Here is a 24,134-nt window from a genome sequence, read left to right on the forward strand (position 1 = left end):
TGCACCACCCAGGCACCCTTAAAATTTGCATCTATTATAAGAGATCCCAATACCTACAAATACAAACACAACCATAAGCACAGCTTTCCGGCTAGAGATAAAGGTGAAATGGTGTACAGGTGAGGGGATAAGAGTATCTTTATTGGAATTAGGGTCACAGCAACGTCCCACCCCCTGCTTGACTAGCTACTTTCTTCCAACATCCAATCATCAGTACCTGGTGGCCTCTGTGATTAGTGACCCTTATCAGAGGCCAGTTCCTCCTGTCTCCACCAGGGTCCCCAATGTTCTCTTCAAATTGGAAGATATCCTAATGCCTAAACTTCAAAGGCTGGGATTGATCTATGCTAGCACCTGTGTTCCCAGGACTGAAATCGCCCCGAGCCCTGGAGGAGTAGCTGCTGCATGATGGCCTGGGGCCCTGTGCACACCTGTTGGCGACCTCAAACCTTCGCCGATTCACTAGGGCTTCCCCGGATGTCCGGGCTCCGCTTGGGCTACTGCTGCCTTCCTCATCTGCTCCCGCCTCTCTCCACGTAGAGCAGAATGATGTTCATTTACACAAATGACCTTAGACATTGTCTTTGGACCAATACGTGACTGCAAATGAGACACATGTGACAAAGCACTACCCTTTCCAACATCACTGATGCTGTATTGGAGGTTTGATGGTTGTAACCCTCTTGAGCCAAAGCCCACGTTTCTCTGGTGGCGTCCAGAACAGGCTGCCTGGGGTATGCATGCCTGAGATAACACAGTGACGTAAAACTCATCCCTGCTAAGAAGAAGATGGGAGACAAGGGGCAGAAGAGCCTTTTGTTCAATTATTATGAGGGGTGCCTGGGTGGCTCAGTCAGTTAAGTGTCTGACTCTTGGTTTAAGCCCAGGTAATGATCTCACAGTTTGTGAGTTTGAGCCCCACATCAAGCTCTGTGCTGACAGAGCTGAGCCTGCTTGGGATTCTCTCTCTCCCTCTCTCTGCCTCTCCCCTACTTGCTCTCTCTGTATCTCTCTCAAAATAAATTAACTTAAAAATATTATAAAAAGAGAAATCTCAGACTCAGTTACAGATTTTTTTTAAAAAAAAAAAGCAGAACAGAATTGGACCCAATGGTGTTAGTAGTTTCTGAGGAAAAGACGAGAATGGAAAGAGGGGAGAAAAATGAAGAGTCAGATGAATTAAAATAAAAGTGGAGAGTTCACAGGGATGAAGGAGAAGTGGAGGAGGCCAAGGAACAGGGGGAGAAAGAGCAGAAAGGAAATCTGGAAAGAATTTGGAATCACCCACACAACTTCAGGAAATAGTTGTCAAGAATCAGGCCATCCCCCAAACGTTTGACATTTTTCTGCATGATTTTTTACACTAAAATAAATACATTCAGAAGCCAGGATAGAAGCCAAACAACAGCCATATTTACGCCCCCCTCCCTGCCTTTTCGACCTGCACCAGCACTTAAACACCTGAGAAAATTGGTGCTTTTCTGTGTTAATGACACTTGTCCCCTCTCTTTCCTCCTGCTCCTCTACTCTTTGCTCCGTCCTCTGTTAGTCGCCAAACCCACCCAGGGCATTCAGGCATACTGTTCACTTCCTGAGGACAAAGGCTCAAATGCTTGTGCCGCTGGCCATGGGAAAATAGTGCATCCGATTGTCTTCTGTGTCGGAGAAACTGTTCCGGATCTCAGCTCTTCCCCCCTGCAGCCCCCGTCCTGCACCCCGGGGCTATAAAGGGAGCCCAGTTGCCTGCTCCCAAGACTTCCTCAGCCAGCTGTCCCCTTGGTGACATGAAGCCATCTCTCTCTCCATTCCTCAGCTTTCTCCTTGTGGCCCTGATGTTCGCAGGTAAATGGGAAACGTGCCCTAGCCCTGGGGCCGGAGTCTCTCCGCAATGGTCCTTTCCAGGTGGGGCCGTGAGACACTGAGCCCACAGGCTCATTTTCTGGTGGGGTTCTCGGGCAGCAGTCTGTTGATGGGTTCGTAAGTGACCCTTGAATGGGCTGATGGCCCTGGCTCCCCAGCAGACAAGGTCCTGACCTTGACTACACTTCCTTAGCCTTTTAATATTCACCTACTCCTCATAGAGGAGGGAGCCTGCATCATAAAGGACACCATAAGTTTTTGGGAGTCTCACTCAACAACTATATGGGCGATACCCTAGTGAGGTGCTCAGCTTGGGTTCCAGGAGGTACTCAGCCTCCACTGGCGGCCCTCTTCAGTCCTCATTCACCTCTCCCTCCCCCCTCTCTCTCTCCATTTATTTCCCTTTCTCTCTCCCTCTCCTTCTCTCTCTATCTCTCTCATACTGTCTCTCTCCCTTTCTCTCTCTCTCTCCTTCTTTCTCTCAGTCTATCCCTCATACTCTCTCTCTCCCCTTCCCCCTTCTCTCCCTTTCCCTCTCTCTTTCTGTCTCTGTTTCTCTCTCTCTCTCACACACAAACTATTTGCCCTGCTTCCCACCCATTCCATGCCATTCTCTACTTGCTGTCTTTATTGCTTTCTTGAGGTACGCTTATTATACACAAAAACCCACACCCATTTAATGTGAACAATTTGAGGAGTCTGGACATTTGCAAACACTCCTGGTACCATCACTGTAGCCAAGGCAATAGCCCCCTGCGACACCTCCCAAAGTTTCCTTCTGTCCCTTTGTGGTGTTGTTTTCTTGGGGTGAGAACACTTAAAAGACCCGCTCTGAAGCGCACAACACCGTCCTGCTACGTGTAGGCAGGCGCTTTACAGCTTGTCTCGGGAATGCGGCCACACTGCAGGACTGACGCTTTGTACCCACCGAGCAGTCCCTCCCCACCCTCCACGTTACCCTCCCCCCAGTAAGAGTGAGGCACCTCACCCTCGTGGGTCTTCTCCAAAGAGAGAGAGAGAGAGCTCTGAAAATGCTCTGCGTGTATCTACCCTGAAACAGGACTGTCCGGAGGCAGAAATGCGGGCCACCAAGGCACCGCGGGTCCGAGAGGACCGAGGGAAGAGTCTCCCGGACAAGGAACAGAGGGGTCACACTTGCTACACCGCCAAGAAAAACGCCACGTCTTACCACGTACTCCCCCTTACAAGGGTAAGAAGCTGCAGGCATGGTGGGTAAATGAAGACCTGGGAAGGGGTCTGCCTGCGGGGTAGGGCAGAGCTCTGGTGGAGGTCGGGGTGGGCTGTGTCTAAGAAGATACTACGTAGATGGCTGGGGTTGCCCCACCTCTCAGGAAGGTCATGGGGTCTGACAGCCTCCCCTGATGGACGACCCAGGGTCCCTCGAAACTGAAGAGGCAAAAGTGTTTAAGGTGACTTGTATAATCTCCGGCTTCACCCCACCCGGGATAGCCCGAGGACGCGACACTGAGTAAGACACCCTCCTCCTGCCCGCTCCCTTGACCTTGAGTTCATTCACTCTTCAGGAATTTGCTGAACACCTGCTAAGTGCGGGGTGATGGTGAGCTTACAGGGAATGCCCCAGGGTTGGGTGTAGCGAGGGGCCACTGGCCTGAGGAAGACCGGATGATGAAGCCAAAGAGCCCGCCGTCCACCCGCTTTACTGGTTGGTCCTGAACCTCCATGTGGAGCCGGAAACCAATCTGGAAGGACTTAGAGAAGACAGTCATTTCTAAGATGCTGCCTTCGTCCCAAACTCTTTCCCGACCCTGAGTCAGGGAACAGGAGGCTGGATGCTCGGTGGGCAAGACCAGGGGACACACCAGGGTGTAGGCAGAGGGAAGCCAGGAATTCAAATCCTGCGACACTATTCCCTGCATCATCCTCTCCTCTCTCGGATCCCTTTGGAGGTGGCTCTGGGCTCCCTGGGACTCACTAGTCTGGCTCCCCTCCCAAGGGAAGGGGAAAAGACAAGACCATGCTTGCACGACAGTATAAACAACACGAGGCATGAGTCACTTATCCATGTGTAAGTCTATGAGACAGGGTTACTATTCCCGTTTGATTCATGAGGGCATTGCAGAGACTTGTCCATATTTGTCCAAAATAACTTGTCCAAGATCAGCAAGCTGGCAATGGAAGTCCACGGTGGAACCTTCAAGAATATAGGCAAGACCTTATGTGGAAACTAATTTGACAATAAACTATTAAAAAAAAAAAAAAAAGAATATAGGCAAGACTTCTGAGCGCTGTCATCCAGGACGGGGTCTCAGTCCACTACCTTTAAGACATGCCTGTTTCTTTCTCCCCTATACCCTGTACTCGCTTCTGCCGACACGTCTCTGTGGGGGTCACTCGCTCTTGAGGTTTTACTTGCCTTCCCGCTTGTGATTTCCATCCTCAGCGAGTGTCCTCTCTACGTTCAGACCAGCCCTGGTTTGAGTCTGCTCTGGCCCAGTGCCACACACGGAGTGCGACCTTGTGACAGGTCATCACTGACCACCCCCATCTTACTCCCCGATTCAGAGACGTAATTAAGACAGAGAATTTCCTCTGTAATAAGTATTTTTGCAATATGAAATTTCCCCAGAATTGTTATTTCCTACTGTTATTTCGACTTCCCATTTCATTTGAGTCTGCTGGAAAAATACTTTTTATGAAGAAAATTCTCTCCCTTAATGGCTTCTTCTCGGAATTGGGGAAGGAATCTCATCACTTCCTGTATTAGCATAATACTTTGATCTGTGTCTGGAAATGCAGTATCTCGAACGTATAGCTTGAAAATTAACAATTAAGAGAACGCACCCTAAAGTACTCACCCAGCTGTCAAAGCCCGCGTTGGTCTGGCATCGCGCTGACCTATCCGCATTTCCCACCATTATCGGTCACCGTTGTGGTTCTCAAGCCACATTGGTGATTCCTAGGAAATACTCTGCTCTTTCGTGTCTTTTTGCACAACCATGTGAAGCACGTCTAGCGTTAGCTCCAGACACCATTTTGACACTACAATTAACATCCATTTAAACTTGATAATCTCTGTGACCTTATTTGGCTGTTCTCTATGCTCCCAAATCACTCCATGCAGACTCGACATTGGATGGATTATACTGAATTTAAACGTGTGGTTACGTGTTTGTTTCCCGGCTGACCCAGAGAATGTCCCCTCCCCGCACTCGGTTACGGCACACTAAAATGTCCTACATCATTTTGCCCTGAAGGAGTGAGCAAGTGAGTTAATTTACCAAGTGAATAAACATCTGTAGGAGCCCCGCATCTGTTCTACTTTTGTCTTTCTCTCTTTCTATGATTATCCCTTTCTCTCTCAAAAGTTATTAACTTTCTGTATATAACAGTGTGTTTAACAAGGTACAAAAATAGAATTTACAGCAGGGACTCAGGGCACTATTGAGTCGGGAGGCAGACCACTCTACACCGAGGACACAACCAAAATCGAGCGACACAAGCCTTAAATGCTTGGGTGACTAGCACGTGGAGATGCCCCTCCTTCTCCTGAGGGCAAGGGCTTGGGGGCCCTCTTCCAAATGGAGCCACAGGTTTCTTTTTATTATTATTATTCTTTTTCATTTTTTTAATGTTTGCTTATATTTTGAGAGAAAGAGAGAGAGAGAGAGCACCAGAGCATGAGCTGAGAAGGGGAAGAGAGAGGGAGACACAGAATCGGAAGTAGGCTCCAGGCTCCGAGCTGTCAGCACAGAGCCTGACGCAGGGCTCAAACTCATGAACTAAGAGATCATGACCTGAGCTGAAGTCGGATGCTCAACCAACTGAGCCCCCCAGGTGTCTAGCCACGGGTCTGGGCAGGCTCACCTGCAGAACTTGCTTTGTGTCTCCTGCTCTGTGGGGCGACAGGGAACTGCATCCCTTCTGCCTCCAAAATCCACAGGTGGGAGTTGCTCAGGTAAGCGCCATGGGCAGCAGGCACAGAGGAGAGACTGGTGCTACTCTGGAATAGGCTTGTTATTCATTGGGTGTAGGGGCTCAGTGATGCCAAATGAATCCATTCTAGAAACCTGCTGTACAAGTGCCTGTAGTGAACAATGCCGTACTGTGCACTTCAAAATAGGCCGAGAAGCTAGCTCTTTGTTCAGTGCTCTTACCACAAGGAGAACAAGAAACAAAACAGTGGAAACAAAGGGACACAAGAAAGCTTCGGTAGGTGACACATACATTCACTGCCTTGATGTCGGTGATGGCATCATGGGGCATCGGAGATCTGAGCTCATCACATGGTTCACATGCTATCTGTGCAGCGTTTGTATCCCCACGTGTCTGTGTAAGAAAGGAGGGCCCCTGGTCAGACCACGAAGCGATAAGAAACTCATTATAATTGATCAATTAACTCATTGTTCTAGGCCAATAATTGTAATGCCTCCCGGTGCAACAGATTAGGGCAGGAAGAGGGTGACATCACTCCGCATTTCACCTGTCTGAAGGTCACACCTTTGATCGGTGCCAGAGTTTGTAATACCCAGAGCATCCTCCGCAGTCTCAGAAGCCCACCCTGGCCAGACACTTACCGCTCATTCCCTGATACTGCGCCTCTCCTTTCATGCTGTGCATCTATTTTTTCTTCTTTTTTACTTTTTTAAAGTTTTATTTCTTTTATCTTTGAGAGAGAGAGAAAGATAGTGCGAGCAGGGGGAAGAGGCAGAGAGAAAGGGAGAGAGAGGATCCCAAGCAGACTCCACACGGTCAGTGCAGAGGCCAACCCGGGGCTCAAACTCATGAACCATGAGATCGTGACCTGAGCTGAAATCGAGAGCCGGATGCTTATCCAACCGAGACATCAGGCACCCCACTTTTTCTTTTTAATACTTGCCCCTTGCTCTTTCTATCAATTATCTTCATGTGTATAATAGGAGACAAAAATTCATCTTTGCTAATCTCAGGGTTTGAACTGTAGAGTGAGCTGCCAACTTCACGCTCCTCAAGTTAACTGACACATCTTCAAGGCACCAGACAGTTTTCCAGGCGCTCCCTCAGAATGAGGGGAAACTAGATTTTCACTCTTAAAATCTTACCTTGGTTACCTCGCATCATCTCCTTTACAGAGACAGATCAGCCCCACACCACCCTCCTCGCAGGAGACCATCCCACTGAAGTCCGTGTTTGGGAGGACTGTATCACTGCTCGGTCTGCCTACAGAGCCGCTTTGTGTCCCCTTGCACAACATCCTATGTTGTTGTAAGTGGAACGTCAGTATCGTGACACATCTATTATCGTTTCTCTTCCCACCTGCTTTCGACAGGCAGCTCGCTTCTCAGGCAGAACAAGGGTGACTTTGAAGCCAGAATCAAGGATCTTATTTTTATACTCTCAGGCTGGCTACAGGGAATATGAGCACTCACAGACAAAAGAAACCCGTTTCCTACATACTCCCCTCCTCCACCATATCCCTTCAGACTCAAATGACCCCTGTTCGATTCTTGAGATGGTCTTAAGAGGCTAATGTCGGTATTTCTTTATACAGAACCAGAACCGGATTTCAAAGTTGTCAACTGCAAGAAAAGTGAAGGGCACTGTCAAGAATACTGTAATTATATGGAAACCCAGGTGGGTTACTGCTTTAAAAAGAAGTATGCCTGCTGTTTACATCAGAACTGAGCTTGCTGACACAGAAGCCAGAGCGTGGCCCCCTGCCTGCTCTTGGGGTCTTGTCCCTGACCCGGATGGAGAAGGGACTGAGCATGGGGTAGCTGAGGCGTCATCATCTGAGCCGGAGAGTCTGGACATTTTATTCCAACAAAAAGAGATGAAAACCAGCCATGCCCGACCTTAGAGAAAGTGACTTAGCCTGACATGGACAAAATCTTCAAAAATCAACAGTTTTTGCTGGTAGATGTGGATATAATAAACTTCAATAGGAAAACATTCAAGTCATTCCTTAATTTGTTTTAAAAATACTTTTTGAGGGGTGCCTGGGTGGCTCAGTCAGTTAAGAGTCCGACTTCAGCTCAGGTGATGATCTCGTGGTTTGTGGGTTTGAGCCCCGCGTCGGGCTCTGTGCTGACAGCTCAGAGAATTGAGCCTGCTTTGGATTCTGTGTCTCCCTCTCTCTGTCCCTCCCTTGCTCATGCTTTGTCTCTCTCTCTCTCTCAAAAAATAAACATTAAAAAGTTAAAAATAAAATAAAAATAAACATATTTTTTGAGGGGCGCCTCGGTGGCTTGGTCAGTCAAGCATCTGACTCTTGATTTCAGCTCAGGTCATGATACCATGGTTCATGATTTGAGCCCCACATAGGGGCTGGCCCTAATAGCATGGAGCCTGCTTGGGATTCTCTCTCTCTTCCTCTTTCTGCCCCTTCCCCTCTCTCAAAAAAATAAATACATAAACATTAAAAAAAGAGAGAGAAATATTTTTGAGTACGTGTTTTGTTCCTAGGCGCTGGGAAATGTAACAAACTGGAAACATGAATATGTGGGGAGAAAAACATCCAAATAAATTTGAAAAAAGTAAAATGCCACATATTTTATAATGTGAATATATCCAAGACAATACATGGAGCAGATAAATACAAGAGATTTAAGAAAGGATTCCTGGGGAAATGTGAGCAGTGTTTTGGAGGATGAGTAAGAGTCTCCTCTTTGAGGATAAGAGATCATCTGCAGTTTGTTTCTTTGTGTTTCTGTACTGAAAAGAGCATTTTATTAATGCCACTGGGACTAAAGAAGCAGAGTCAGAACTGGGCTTTCCTGGGAAAATGAACTTGCAACCCTCTTGAGTCTCATGAGATGAAAATGTGCAAACAGTATCTTCTGTCCCTTCAGTTGAGTAAAAGTCACCCTGGATGAAGACCTACTGTGTCTTTGAGTCCACTGCCTGTGCGCATTGCTGGTGACTCAGAAGTACACTTATTATGACCACTCTAAATTTTCATCTGTCATGTGAACACTGGCGAATGTCAGGGGCTCCCCACGCCTGTTCCTTTACCCTTCGTCCTCACTGGGGTTCTTCCCTGGGGGCTTCTAATCATCCCCTGAACAATGGGGACTTAAAAGATCTCTACTCACTAGATCCATAGTGAGGAAACAGCAGAATTGCCACGAAATATGTTTAAGTGGAGATTATCTTTAGGCTCAAGGTGATTATTAGTAAACTGTTTATAACTCATTTACAAAATTTTGAGGCCATCACTCTTGCTACACCTTTCATGAGTTAAGAACGCTCTTTGTTCATCACAAGGAAAAATCTTTTTTTTTCTGTTTTCTTTTTTTTTTTTTCTGGGAGGGGGTGTCTGTATGAGATGATGGATATTAACTAAGCTTGTAGTAATCATTTTATGATGTATGCAAATGAGATCATTATGCTGTACACTTGAATCTTACACAGTGCTTATATCTCAAACTTCTATCTCAAACTGGAAAGAGGGAGAAAAAAAGATCATCATTTTGGGTGTCAAGGATATCTCAATAAAACATGAAAATAAAGAAAGGAGAGGCTATGTCCTTTAAAAAATATCCTTTGGGGCACCTGGGAGGCTCAGTTGGTTGAGTGTCCAACTTCGGCTCAGGTCATGATCTCATAGTTCATGAGTTCAAGCCCCTTGTCGGGCTCTGTGCTGACAGCTAGCTCAGAGCCGGGAGCCTGCTTCAGATTCTGTCTCCCTCTCTCTCTGCCCCTCCCCTGCTCATGCCCTGTCTCTCTCTGTCTCAAAAATAAATAAAAGTTAAATTAAAAAAAAATCTTTTGTGAGATTGTAATGTATGGGCTCCACCTGGGTTGCAATAAAGATTCCGTGGCTCATACAGACCCCTCCATTCCCAGAGGTGCATAGAGCGGTGCGTAGACCTCTTCCCAGAATGCTGCTGTTCCAGATTTCTTTCTGGATAAACATGTTCTATACTTAATTCACACAGAGACACACTCGCACGAGGATGATACTTCAGGGACAGGGCAGGTACGGTGAAAACCGGTACTTGCATAAGAAACCAGAAGCACTGCCTCACTGACTCAGTCAGTTACTGTGCTTCTCAGAAATGACCAACTTTCAACAGATGCCAAGTTACAGTTATGCAGAATGAGTAAGTTCTAGACATCCACTGCACAGCATCGTGCCTGTGCTTAAAATACTGTATTGTGCACCTAAACGTTTCTTCATAGGAGTAAGTCTCATGGTGAGTGTTCTTACCTCAATTGAAAAAAAGGTAATTGTTCTCAAGAAATAACAGAAAGGTTTTGACAAATTTTTTAAAATAAATCTAAATTTCAAACTAGAACACTTACCTTAGCAACTTATGGTATATCTACTTAAAGGGATGTTATATATCCTTCAGGTATAAAAACCATAAAAACCAATAAAAAACATAAAATGCATAAGATTTCAAGACAAATTTTCTCTTAGAAAATACAAATTTTCTTATATCTGATGTAAAATTAATTGGCAAAGTATGTCCAAAAGTATGCCGAAAAGCAAAAAGAATAATGATGATTTTGGGTTCCAATGTTAAGATTTTTGGAGATTTCTAATCATTTTAGCTTTGAAAATACCTTGTCAAGTTACTGTCTAACTCTTACATTTTAAATATACATTAAAAAAGACAAATAAACGTGCCTAAGGATAAATACGTATGTACATAAACAAAGGCAAACTTTGACTGTGGGCAAAGACGTTGCATCAAGAAAGTCCTAAATCTAACATCAGAATTGCTAGGTATTAAGACTATAAAACATTAAAGCAAGTTGCCCAAAGAGATTTTGGGATTCAGAAGAATCAGAGCACAACTGATATTTTTCTACCATCTGCAGGAATTTTTACGGTTCCGCTTACGGACCATGGAATGAGCCCCGTGGCCCCTCGAGGGAAGTTCCGAAACAGCAACTCCGTAGGTTACGCTTGCTTTGTTCTTTTCACAGAAGCCTGTTTAATGGAGGCCCCTGAGGACGGGAGGCGTTGTGGACACCAGCTGTACCCCTGGTGGGAAGAGACCCTTCAGCCAGAAATCGCTTTAGGTCCTACAGGGCCAGTCATACCACGCGTGGCTGCCTCCACCTCTGCCCTCCACGCCCACCTTCACACAGTGTCCTGCCTCCCACTGCACCCCCGGACCTTCTGTGAGTTTTGATCCCTGTGACCCATCCATCCCCCGGAGCGACCTTTTGTCGAGGAATATATTTTCTCCTCCATTCCTCTGGTCTGCTGGGGTGGGGGCCAGGGAGACAGGCTTAGTCAATCAAATCTCCATTTGGCTTCCTTGATTTTAATAACAGTCACACCAAGTTTTTTCTACCTGTCCACACAGGTGGTGGTCACTATAGCTTGCAGGTTTGGGCTGACTCAGTTTATCTCTTGGGTCACAGGAAACTACCTTACTGGACCCAGGGAGTCTCCTTGTCATAAAAACAAAAATTAAAATTAGTACGTCCAAATGAAAGGAAACTGAGATCATTAACACAGTGTCTGTCTCTTTCTTGATAGACCAAAAAAACCCCAGGGGTCAGATGACTAACATTAGCCTTGCTTTTGAGGACAGCAGGGATCTGGCTCTATCCAGCTGCGGCTGCGGGGAAATGACATCAAGCCCAGTTAGGAGGCAGAGGGGTCTGGTTAAATGTCTGTTAGGTCTAAATGCATTGCTCATGCTCTACTGACTGAGCCAGCCAGGCAGCGGATGCTGTGGTTAAGCATGAGGCTTTCAGGAGAGCAGGAAAGTGTCAGAGTCTGTTTTCTCTCTTCTGTCTGCCTCCTATGGGCCCCCTTTGTGATTTGCCTCCACTTTGCTCTTCTTTTCTCTGGCGACGCTAAGAACATCCTTAGAGAATTCACTGCTGCCTCCTACCTGTCTATGCAAATAGACAGTTATTATTATTATTATTAATGGGCCAGTTATTATTCCTGTTTCATTGTAGGACAAAATAAGGGTAGAAAGTTAAGTGATCCAACCCAAATCAGGTGGCAATCAGATGACATATCCAGGATGCTAACCCAGGTCCCTTCAAGCCAGAAAAGTCCAAATGCAGGCTTGCTTGCTTTCTCTTTTCTTTCTTTCTTTCTGGTCTTCCACGGCACTGACATTTCTAAGAGAACACACCTTTTTTTTCTCAGAACGTTTCTTGGCCACAACCTCAGAAAGACGGACACTGGCCAGGACAAGAGCTTAAGCTCTGGGGAAAGGCACTTTCCCTGCAAGAGCGTGTGACTCTGTGAGTCCCAGATGCCAAGAGATGTGGGTGTGTGAGCAGAGGAAATCACACTCACCAGGAATGCTGATACTTGGGTCCTAGTCACAACTCTAGTAATGAGTGTGTTGATGCTTTGTGTAACTGCTGACGAGCACGGGGGGTAAACATGTCCTTCTAAACCCAAGCTGTTTGTGACAATCAATGAATTGTATTTGTAGGAACAAATATTAAACTTAGAATGTCCACATGAAGGGAAACCGAGAGCTATTGCTGTAAGTTACGCAAGTACAGTACCTCAGTAGACACAGGTGTGATTGCTGGAGCTCGGTCTCTCTCCTGTGATGAATTTATGTTGAGCCTGGAAGAGATCAAAAGACCTATGAAGTAAACAAGATGAGAGTTTGGTGTAGGACTCTGAGAAAATGACGAACGTTCTGCCTGGCTTAGCCAAAGTTCTGGTGAGATTGTTAGCAGCACAGAAGGCTCTAGTATAGAGGATCATGGGAAGTAAGTAAAGAATTGAGTTAGAGCAATGGAAATAAATCCCCAAAGGAGTTTCTAGGGCCAGATGGAAAGGAAGTTGCTGATGCTGATCAATTGTCTTTTGTCTTTACTTAAAGCTAACAAGAATAAAGACAAAAGGAAGACACATGAGGAAGAGCCCATGCTGATTCTTGGATGAGAGGAAGTCAGTGGGAAGATCATTTCAAGGGGAGCCAGTGGGAAGAATAGTTAGCCAGAGACTAAGAATGATTGTCCCAGCCAAACTCGGGTGGCAGAGACCCCACTTATTTTTACCCTTGGTCTAAACCCAAGGGCTGGGTTGACGTTCAAGTGGTTGAGAACCAAGCACTTGGTGGAGCTTCTGATGAATAGAGGGATTGGTCCCAAATTGAACAATCAAGACACTCCCCTATTGTTTTTAGGGGAGCATGCGAGGATCTCACCAGATTAATGGAGGCTGAAAATTCTCTTTTCTTTCTTCAGGAATAAAAAGGACACAAACCACAGTATGTTGGTGAAACGGACACATGGAGAGGAAGAAATGCTTCTTTAATGGTGAAGAGTCTGTCTGGTCCAAGGAAATGTTAAGTGCGAACGTAAGTATGACTTGGAGAGGGGAAGGCGAATCAGCCGACTGCTATATGCTCCTCACTACGGGATGGCACTTCCGGAATCAACAGGATGGCAAAGCTATAGAGTCTTAACCTTTAAAGGGCACAGCCATGCTTTTGGTCCTCAGGACACATGAACACGGGTTTGAAGATGGCAAATTTAAAGGAAGAAACTGGCATCTGGCATTGCTCTTCTCAAAAAAAAAAAAAAGGCAATGTACATTAAAAACAAATGTAAATTTTATCATCTTTTCAGGAACAGCATTTGGATGAAATATCTTCTGACTCCCTGAATATTTCAGGGTTATTTTCTCCTGTTCCCATGAAATCAAATCCTTGCAACACAATTTTCCTCTCAAAATCTCAAAGGCGCCTTTCCCCATCTGGCATTTAGTGTCTAGTAAAACACACATGAGACAGGTCTCCTTTCATTCTTTTGCAGGATGCCCGCTTTTTGCAGGGTTTTCCCCCTTCATTCCTCAAACACGTATTTAGTCGTACTTAACTGCAATTCTCATTTTGTTGGTTTCATCGGAAAAAATTGTAAACCCTATGAACCGGCTTATTCTGATAATTTTCTAATTCGTAAACAATTTTAAAATTGTATTTTAACATTACTTCTTTATGAGAAAGGGAAGGTGGGTGAGCAGATGGGAGAAATAGGCAAAAGAATTAAGAGTCCACTTATCATGGTGAACACTGAGTAACGTATTGAATTGCTGAGTCACTGTACTGTACACCTGAAACTAATATAACACTATATGTTAATTATACTGGGATTAATTTTTTAAAGAAAAATATCAAGAATTTTTTTAAATTTTAAAAATAAAAATATGAGAAGTGGTGAACCATATGGTCAAAATCGATCGTAAATGTACTGAGGCAGGAAAGAACTTGACAATGAGACACTAACAATTGTTGGGGCACAAAACATTGAGCTCAGGGCCAAGCAAGCATGCAATAATTCAGTAAGAGTCACTTCATTCTGCTGGTTTCCCCTATACATGTCTCACTAAAATTAATTCGCCTTTAAGAACTTTTTAATTAGGGGCACCTGGGTGGCTCAGTCAGGCATCTGACTCTTGGTTTCGGCTGAGGTCATGATCTCATGGTTCATGAGTTCGAGCCACAGGTCAGGCTCCGTGCTGACAGCACAGAGCCTGCTTGGGATTCTCTCTCTCTGCCCCTCTCCTGCTCTCTCTCTCTCTCTCTCTCTCTCTCTCTCTCAATAAAAAACATTTAACACATACATTTTTTAAAATTGTAATTGTATTATCATAAGAACACTTCACATGCCTTGTAACAAATGTTAAGAGCACATTATTGTTGACCCTAGATATAATGTCATACAGCAGACCCCTAGAGCTGATTTATTATGCTTAACTAAAACTTCATACCTATTGATCATTAATTAACCCCCACCGCCCCCTTCCTCCAGCCCCCCATAATCACCATTCCACATAATTTCTTCTTAGAAAAATTTCTGTTTTCTTTTCAAGGATCACATAGCCATGAGGTCGGCTCACCTGCCTTTCTGTGGTGTCTCATCTTCTCTGAGAGCTTTCCTGCCTGTGTCTTTTCCCCCTCTCCCTGAAATGCCAACTCAAATTTGACTCTCACACCATTAATTCAACTCCCAATGTATCACCTTATTTGGTCCTTAGAGACACTTGCTTCTAATTAGTAGATGCTAAGGCTTTTTTTTTTTTTTTAAATATGTGAGACCAAATTGTCATCTGATTCCTGCAGTGAATCTTTTCCTGAAACAGCTGTCTTGCTTAGTCTTCCCAATAATATTCCCGTACCTTTATTTTGTAGTTTCTTTTTTCCTTATACTTTGTGTTGATTTCAATTCTATCTCGACTGGAGTACATGTGAATTCATTTAACAGCTAATCTCTGAGCTTCTATTGCATGATAAGTGCTGTTCTAGGTCCTAAAGAGTAAGTAAAGAACCAACTGCACAAAACCCCTGTCTGAATGGTGCTTACGTTCTCATGGGATAAATAAGTCAGTGCAAAGAGTAAGTGGTGTCACTCACTATTCGGGAGCAGTGGAGCTTTATCTCAGAGTCGCCTGGATGGCAGATGGGTGGCATTCCTGGCCAATTTCTACCTAGTACTTGTGTAGTGAAATAGACTGAAATGGGAAATAAAACCTCTACTACGCATCAGGCAGCAACATCATCATGATTATTATTTTCAGGGGCCATCCTAGTGTGTGGGAAGCGGTGTCAGATTGCATTTCCCTAATGATTAATGGCATTGAGCAGTTTCCATGTATTTGTTGGACATTTGTACATTCTCTCTGGAGAAACGTTATCTGAGTCCTCTGCCCATTGTTAAATTTGATCGTTTGTCTAATCACTGTTGGATTGTCTCAAGTTCTTTTTTTAATATATAAAGGTGTTTTGTCACTCTCAGATGTTTTCAAACCCAGGGGCATCTTTCGTCTCTCCTTCAGGCCATCTTCTTCTACATGAGCGTCGTGCACACCAGAATAATTATCTTCTGTGTTGGGAGAAACCAACCTTCAGTTCCTTCCAACCCTGTAATTATAAGAACCAATGAGCCTATCACAGATTGATGAGACTGTTCAATGACCTTGATTTTCTAGTTTGTCGTCTGTTGGAATGGCAACCCTGATTCATCCAACGCTGTTCACAAAATCCTTCCTTAGCCGTTGCATCTGAGTCTGTGACTTGGAAAAAATAGATCTACATGTAAAGGACAAGGTGAGTAAAAATCCTGATACCGCTCATTTACTCCTCTCCCAGATGAGCTAACTTAAAACTCATAAAAGTTCCAAACTAGATAGAAAACAACTTCCAAACTATAATTTCACAGCAATTTGAATGCTGGCTGGACTGCTAGAAAAAAATATACCATCCATGTTTATCTTAAACCTTTACAAAATCAGGTAAATCTCAACAGCAAAAAGAAAACATGCTTTTTATGATTTCACCTCCCAAGGTGACTTTGAACAAATGACCCATACATTTGGATATCTACATGCTAGAGTCTGTATTAAACAGTAATTCTTGTATCTTATAGCTACACGTTCTCCATCCACAGAGTTGGATTCAGGGCTGCAATCATTCATTGGAAGTCTTGAACTTAGCTTGTGTTCTTGGTGTGGAAGCCAGTTTCCTCAAGGATCAAATTGACATGCTTATGCTTTTTTTTTTTTTTACAATGGGAAAATCCAGAGATGTGTTCAGAACCTATGCTCCAGAGGAAAAGAATTTCAAATTTTAACGGATTTCTTATTTACTGATTGGCCCTCACGCATACCCATCTTGATATTTCTCTTAGGATTGCTTTGTTCACAGTTACCTACACGGTGACCATTGTGTTGGCAAAGAGAGAAAAGATCTTTTAGTTCCCAAATAGTTCCTCCTTAACTCCTATTTTTATAGGTGTTTTTACAAGGTACAGAAAGGCCAGTGAGTCAGGGTATCCTTTGTCAGGACCCCTCTGTCTGCCTAACCTTTCAGGTTCTGGAATGTCCAAAGTGAACTCCTGGTCCTCACCTCTTCTGGGCACCTGCATGGCTCCCCTGTATCCTTGTTCACCTCCAGAAATCCCGGGCCGCCACCTGACTTCTTGCCAAAACCCATTTTCTGAGTAAGATTCCTGTTCAGATATTGTGGTGAATGGCTTAAGTTAGCTGGGAGACCACCTATAAGAAATCATACCTGCAGCTGTTATAAAATTTCAGGACCCTCTCCACACACCTAGGTAAAAAAAAATCTCCAAGGTATATCATATAGAAAAGGCAAGGGCAGAGTAAAAAGTATAGCCTGTCACAATGTTTACCCAAGAAGGGGCATGTAGATTCCTCTCTGTTCATGCATACATGCAATATCTCTGGAAGGATGGATGAGAAACTGCTAACAACTGTCATGAAAGCCTGGGAGGGGGGGTGAGATGGGAAGAAAGCTTCCTTTTCATTTCTTAGTAAGTGAATTTTAAGGGAAGTAAACCAAAGTGATACTGGGACCTAACTAAAGTAGGTGCAGAATGCATAGCTGCAGGGGCGCCTGGGTCGCTCAGTGGGTTGAGCCTCCAACTTCGGCTCAGGCCATGATCTTGCGGTTTGTGGGCTCAAGCCCCAGATCAGGCTCTGTGCTGACAGCTCAGAGCCTGGAGCTGCTTCAGATTCTGTGTCCTCCTCTCTCTCTGACCCTCCCCCACTCATGTTCTGTCTCTCGTTCAAAAATAAACATTAAAAAAAAATGTTTTTAATGTTGAGGATCCCAAAGAGCTTTAAAAAAAAAAAAAAGAATGAGTAGCCACAGTAACTGGACATTTTAGCATCCTCTGTTACCTAAAGCTGCATGGAAAGCTGTACTTCCAGGGCTGGCTCTGACGCCTCTTTTTAGTAAATTTATTTATTTGTTTTTGAGAGAGAAAGAGAGAGGGAAGAATGGAGGGGCACAGAGATAGAGACAGGGAGAGAGAATCCCAGGCAGGCTCCGTGCCGTCCGCACAGAGCCCAATGTGGGGCTGGAACTCACAAGCCGTGAGATCATGACCTGAGCTGAGATGAAGAGTCAGATGCTTAACCGACTGAGCCACCCAGGGGCCCCTAGGCTGTCTTCAAGTCCAGACAACTTTGTAGAATGAGATAAGAGTCTACCCTCATCCCCCGGGGTAGACAGCTTCCTGACTTTTAATACATAAATTAGATTTGCCACGTTTAAAACAATAATACCGTGTGTTGTGTTTGGCTTATTGTTTTCATTCGGAATGCTTGTGAGGCACACCCATGTTGTAAGCATCTGTGGTTGTGGCCGTTTTATGTTCGTTGCTGTGGGGGAATGCGGCATTTGTTTTATTACTGTGCTGTGACACACGGTTTGGGTTGTGTTCTGTTGATGGCTGTAATGAGCGAGGCCACACTGGGCGTGCTTGTACGTGTCTTTCGGTCCACGCGGGGCTGCATTTGTTGGGGATACACCTGGGAGTGCATTCAAGTGTCCAGTGCGTGCGTCCCTACCGCCCAAACAAAAGCTTCTCGAAGGCGGGAAGCCTGTTCCCACATCCTCACCTCTGCACAGCACCTGCTGCTCAGTAACCGCTGGTGACTCTCTTTCCAGGGCCGCCTCAGTGTACCGAGTCATCGGTCAAACCCCGCTTCTCCCAATACCGAGAGGCTTGTCTAGTTTTTGGCAGAAGAGAAGAGTACCCAGTACCTTCTGCCCACAGCTTTACTCGGTAGACCAGATAAATGTGCTCACTCGTGCTTAGTGTTGTTCCCCCAAACCTACAAATGTCCCATTTTCGTGCGCTCTCCTCTCCACCGTTTCATCGGCTTTGCTTCTCTGCACAGGAGGGTAGGGAGGGCCGAGGGAACCTCAAAACATGAAGGTCCTCTTTCTTCTCGCTGTTCTCTTCTGTTTGGTCTGAGTCACCTCAGGTGAATGTCGCCTGGCCGCTGAAGGAAGCAGGAGCCAGTAGAGGGGACAGGAAAGGTAGGGCAGGAATCCCTGGATGAGTGACCCGTGGAGTGACCGCGTGAGGAGGCTGGGGTGTCTGTGGGTTGGTAATGGGGGCAGGTGCACCCCTCTGGGGCTCAGCTCTGGGCTTTTTGGATCCTCCCTGCGAAGTATGGGTCCTATCACATGAAACAAAGGGGCACCTTTGATCTGTTACAAATAGGAAACATTCACTGCAGTCTGGGGAAGTTTCCAGAAGGAAATGACCGCCACAGGAATTCAGAGCTGGAAGGGACTGTGGATCTTCCGCGGCAGGCTGCACTCCTCAGGGAGGGGCAAGCAAGCTCCCCGGGAAAGCCACAGGGCACCCATGCCAGTGCCCCTCTGCTTCCCGGGGACCTGTTGTATAGGACAGCACTGAGACACTGTCCTGGGAGAAATAATTCAACACAGGGATAGGCAAGACTAGGATGCACATCTCCAGCTGCCTAGGCCCGTGGTTCTTCTAACCGTTACTGATGTGGGACCCCTCTCTTTAGGACACAGTCCCCTCTCTCCCCTAAGCCACGACAGAGCTAAGACGATATGAGGTCGTATGTGGGCCCCCCCTCTTTGCTGAGCTATTGCACCAGGCTGATTTTTAAATCGTGCAACATTGTGGATGTTTTATGATTTTTGTTTGTTTTTTCAGTGATGATAACATCTGTAGACCAGACCTAAGAGCTTTCTTTCAACCAGCTCGTTCCCAAACAGGAAGGGTTTTCTTTCTTTCTTCCTTTCTTTCTTCCTTTCTTCCTTCCTTCCTTCCTTCCTTCCTTCCTTCCTTCCTTTCTTTCTTTCTTTCTTTCTTTCTTTCTTTCTTTCTTTCTTTCTTTCTTTCTTTCTTTCTTTCTATTGAGATATTATTGATAGATGATGGGATCTGAGTTTCAGGTGTACAGTACAAGGGTCCCTTGTTTGTAGACGTTGTGAAATCCCCACCACCAGGAGCCTAGTTAACATCCCTCATCGCACACACTCACAATTCATTTTCTTGTGACAAAGAGAAAATACTTCCCATGCGGGGCCGTTGTGACTGATGTACAGGTTCATAAATCGTGGTGAAGAAGAAGGTTTTCTTTTTTGTTGGAAAATATGAAACTAAAAATGGGGCCACAGACTGAGCATCAGAACTATCTCTGCTTTTCCTAAAGACCAAGACCCACGTCTCCATTGTTCCACTATGTTCTCTGAAGCTTCCTTTCCTTTCTCCTAATGCACTAACTCCTATTCGTCACCAGGAAGCTTCAGAGCCCTTTTATTTTTTTTTAACAGCAAGATATAATATTTTATTGTAGCATTTCTTCTGAAGATCACAAAATATAAATTCATTTTCTTTCCAAATAAGAGCCAGTGGCCACTTTATCGTATGTATAAGATACTGTTAGTTGTCCTATAATTCAAATGCAGAGTAAATCTAGAACCCAAATCTCCTTAATCCTAGGACAAGGCTCTGCAAAAAGAGAGTTTATTTCTGCCAGAAAAAAACAACCAAGTCGTGTAACTGTTTTTTTTAAATCCTTTATGTAATAGCAGCCTTTAGGAATTATATTCTTAAGTTATAGTATTCTCTTTTTGAGGTCACACCCTCCATCTCTTTTGTAGTATGTCTCTTTTGCAGCTGAAAAGGTTTTGGACCATCTTCCTATAATCACTTCTTCCAGTGCANCAGAGTCTTTTTAGAAGAAAGAGGATAAAATATACACCCTCCTGAAAGCATTCTGAAGTGTGTGTAGACTGTTCCTATTTTAAAGCTAAGAAACCAAAACTCCGTTAAACTGGCATCTGTCCAGTAACTATTCAGGGCTGGGCTGTGGGCTGGGGTCATCCTTTATTCTCCGTACCGTAAGAATCCCATATCTATTCTATTTATCGACAGGGGATATCCCATCTGGGATTAGAGATGTTACCTGCCTTATGCAGCACGGAACCTGCAGGCTTTGTTTCTGCCATTTTGGTGAGAAAAGGTTGAGATCTGCTCCGATCCCTGGAACAGAGGCAGAAATAAGTAATAAGCCGGAGTCGGTTGGCAAAAACAGAGAACCCTGAGACACGTCAGGTTCCGGAAGGCAGAAGGGTCCTTGAAGTATCTCAAGGGCTCAGCATAATGTGTGGCTTAGTGAAGGTGCTCAATAAACGTTTGTTGGATGAATCCAGCAGCAAGGTGAAGGCCTGATAAAGGAATTCTCCTAAAAGCTTGTCCACTCCACCTTTTCTTGTTTTTTTTTCCTAAAGAGTGTCAGAATTTAGTCATAGAAACCTCCTATTACTGTTCCCGGGAGTGTCTCTCACTGACCAACAGACAAGGGTGAACCAGAAACCACGCTCCAAACTGACCTCATCCTCAGAGGGGTGGAAACGCAGTCAACCTACTGGCTTCTTTCCCGCCAAATGCCATCTGCCTTCTCATCAAACCCAACACCTGCCTCAGCCTCCATATTCCCAGGCCCTCACGAGCCTCATCCCCTTCTACTAACGATCACAACAGGTGATGTGTAAATAGGAGTTTAGTTTGCAAGAACTAAACACTTGCCCTTAGGTTATCCCACCCGACTGACACAACCACCTCAGGGAGCTATGTGTGGTGGAAGGGAAATGGAAGCCAAAAGGTTAAGCAGATGGCCCAGGCTGGCATTTCCTAAGAGGGACTGTGACATGCCGGGTCCACTGCGCTGAGCTACTTCTAAAGAACATATTTCTGAGCACCCGCGGTGAGGTACAGCTTCTGTCCTGAAGATTTTACAACTTACAACCCTTGCTTTTCTCTGCATCCACTCACATGCCTTGTCTCTACCATACCTGAGTCAGTCATCTGGGGAGTTGTGACTATTAATTACGGGCAGGACGTGTCAGGAGATAATACACGCATATGTGCTGAAGTAGGAGACCCAGTGCTAAGCTAAGTTCCCTTGTTTGAGCATTTCTGCTCATGGCCTGAATCCAGGCTGCTCATGAATACGTAGAACTTGGAGTCACCTGCAAAATAAACTTGGGGGTTCCTGTCTCAATTCCCAGGTCAAGTTCCAATGAGCATGTCGTGAATTACTTGAGCCTCTCTGCAGGCTCGTCTAAACTCACCAGACAGATTTGTGGGAGCCTCTCTCTACTGGAGCCCTTTCTCCCCAGAGGGCAGAGGACCTTTTCCAGGCCTGGTGTGAATGGCTGCCTGGAAGAGTGTGGACCCCACAGTGAGATTTTGCTCCTGAGTGAAACACACCAGAGTTTCGTGCTTCAGACGACTCTGCCAAGAGCACCATCACTCCATGCCCAAGACACCTGTCCATCAGAGAGCACCCAAAGAATAAATTAAACGAAGGAACGAGCCAGTGCCCGCAACGAGTCTGGTTCCACCCCTTGCACTGCGTATGTGCCATTAGCCAGCTAGTTTCTTTTCTTGGTCTCCTTTTCCTCAAAAATAGAATGAGGGAGCTGCTGTAGACCTCTGAGGCCCCACCACATCTCACCAGTGTCTGGGGGTAGAGTTGTTGCTTCACCCGGGTGGGGGTCTCCACCAAGGGAAGCAAGGACACAGGACCCACCTCCCCTAACGTCCTCCACGGTGTTGTCATCACAGAGCCTGCTGGGAACCCACAGCGGAGTCCAGAACTGGCCAGCAGGGGGGTCGCCCGAAGCCCTAAATTGTGCTGTTAACATTGTCCTAATGGAAACATTTTCTAGTGGACACTGGGCCTGGTCTGCCTTCAGTGTGGAAATTGTTATCTTTTTAAAAATTATTATTTCTTTATTTTGAGACAGAGAGAGGGAAAGAGAAAGCGAGCAGGGGAGGGGCACAGAGAGGGAGAGAGAAGATCCCAAGCAGGCTCCACACCTTCTGCGCAGATCCCCATGCAGGGCTCTGAAATATTGAACAAATGGACTCAATTCCATGATAATTTTTTAAATCACCCAGCTGCCCATGCTCCTGAAAAGCCCTGGAATCGTTCAAAGATGATGTGACTCCCCCACCAAATGCTAGTTCCCAAAGCCAGAAAGGGGCTTGGCAAGGCAGGCAGCCTGTCGGTGCCATAACTTACCACGAGAGGGCGCGCTGCCCTCAAGGCGAGTGCAAAGCTGTTTTTTTTTAATAGTTTATTGTCGAGTTGGTTTCCATATAACACCCAGTGCTCATCCCCACAAGTGCCCTCCTCCGTGCCCATCCCCCCCTCCCCCCACACCCATCAGCCCTTCGTTTGTTCTCAGCATTCAAGAGTCTCTCATGGTTTGCCTCCCTCCCTCTCCCCATTTTTCCCCTTCTTCTCCCCCATTAAGTTCCTCCTGATCCCTCTATATGTGCAAACATAAAATCTATAAGGAACTCACCAAACTCCACACCCGAAAAACAAACAATCCAGTGAAGAAATGGGCAGAAGATATGAACAGACGCTTCTCCAAAGAGGACATCCAGATGGCCAACAGACACATGAAACGATGCTCAGCATCCCTCCTCATCAGGGAAATACAAATCAAAACCACACTGAGATACCACCTCACGCCAGTCAGAGTGGCTAAAATGAGCAAATCAGAGAACTCTAGATGCTGGCGAGGATGTGGAGAAACGGGCACCCTCCTACACTGTTGGTGGGAATGTAAACTGGTACAGCCCCTCTGGAAAACAGTGTGGAGGTTCCTCAAAAAATTAACAATAGAACTCCCCTATGACCCAGCAATAGCACTGCTAGGAATTTACCCAAGGGATACAGGAGTGCTGATGCATAGGGGCACATGGACCCCAATGTTCATAGCAGCACTTGACTTTGATCAGGGATCACGGAGCTGCTCGAACTGCTCAACAAAGCAGCAGGTGGGAATGAAACCCAGGCTGAGAACAAAGGGAGCCTGAATTACCCACACTTCTAGCCTGCATTTCTTGGGATCAAGTAAATGATAGTGCCCCATTCTTTCTGCCCCAGAGTCCCACCGCAGGTTTGTGGGAATTAATGGAATGGATCAGGACAGCTGCTGCAGTGTCTCGTGCCCTCTCCTCTTGGGGGGCAGGGGACAGGCCAGCAGCAGAACTGTGAGCAATGAAGGCAGAGGCTGCCTGCTGCTGCTGGCCTTCTGGAATTTAACGTCAATGGTAGCCCAGCGCTAACAGGAGACTCAGAGGGGATCTGTGCTCAGCGACTGCCACCCCCCACCCAGGGACTTATAGGAGCGACGGGGGTAGGACTCTAAGTGCACAAACAAAAAGAAAGCAGTGCTTGAGTTCACTGCATCCTGCCTCTGGGTCCCTACTGCCGCCTGGGGATTTACCTGCCCGGCCCTTGCTCTGAGACACCGGAATCACAGAGTCAGGGGCGGCTGGGAGGGGTGGGCAGACCCGAGACGTTGGCATGCCTCTTCTCTTGGTGAACCTGGCCTTGGGAGCATGAACCCCCCCACCGACACAAGGAGGAGCTGAGTTTCCTGGGGGCTCCAGCGAGCCAGCAGAAGGCAGGGGGGCCAGGCTGCGTCCAACGGGGTCCATTTATACTTGACAATTTTTTTTTACAGTTTTTTTTTTTTGAGAGGGGAGAGAGA

General features: G+C 45.8%; 1 protein-coding gene, 1 long non-coding RNA gene and 1 pseudogene across 2 annotated transcripts; all 3 read left to right on the forward strand.

The window, feature by feature from the left end:
• Positions 1-1,784: 1,784 nt before the first annotated feature.
• Positions 1,785-7,503, forward strand: LOC144237533 (sperm-associated antigen 11B-like). The gene is made up of 3 exons (XM_077771198.1): positions 1,785-1,842; positions 2,921-3,070; positions 7,370-7,503. The coding sequence occupies exons 1-3, from the start codon at positions 1,785-1,787 to the stop codon at positions 7,501-7,503; spliced, it is 342 nt and encodes a 113-aa protein (XP_077627324.1).
• A 5,091-nt stretch (positions 7,504-12,594) lies between these two features.
• Positions 12,595-21,667, forward strand: LOC144237534 (uncharacterized). The gene is made up of 4 exons (XR_013336883.1): positions 12,595-12,709; positions 13,009-13,121; positions 15,752-15,869; positions 21,630-21,667. It is a non-coding gene; the product is annotated as an uncharacterized LOC144237534 (long non-coding RNA).
• LOC144237537 (sperm-associated antigen 11A-like) lies at positions 18,502-20,626 on the forward strand (annotated as a pseudogene).
• Positions 21,668-24,134: the final 2,467 nt, after the last annotated feature.

This window comes from Crocuta crocuta, unplaced genomic scaffold (genome assembly GCF_008692635.1).
Source record: "Crocuta crocuta isolate KB4526 unplaced genomic scaffold, BGI_CrCroc_1.0 scaffold308, whole genome shotgun sequence".
Taxonomy (NCBI): Eukaryota; Metazoa; Chordata; class Mammalia; order Carnivora; family Hyaenidae; genus Crocuta; species Crocuta crocuta.

What these genes read in the sequence shown, in the direction of transcription:
- LOC144237533 (XM_077771198.1), top strand. Translation starts at nt 1,785, where the DNA reads ATGAAGCCATCTCTCTCTCCATTCCTCAGCTTTCTCCTTGTGGCCCTG. An exon ending in TGTGGCCCTGATGTTCGCAG is followed by an intron (nt 1,843 to 2,920) that starts GTAAATGGGAAA and finishes ACCCTGAAACAG; the next exon opens with GACTGTCCGGAGGCAGAAAT. An exon ending in ACGTACTCCCCCTTACAAGG is followed by an intron (nt 3,071 to 7,369) that starts GTAAGAAGCTGC and finishes TTCTTTATACAG; the next exon opens with AACCAGAACCGGATTTCAAA.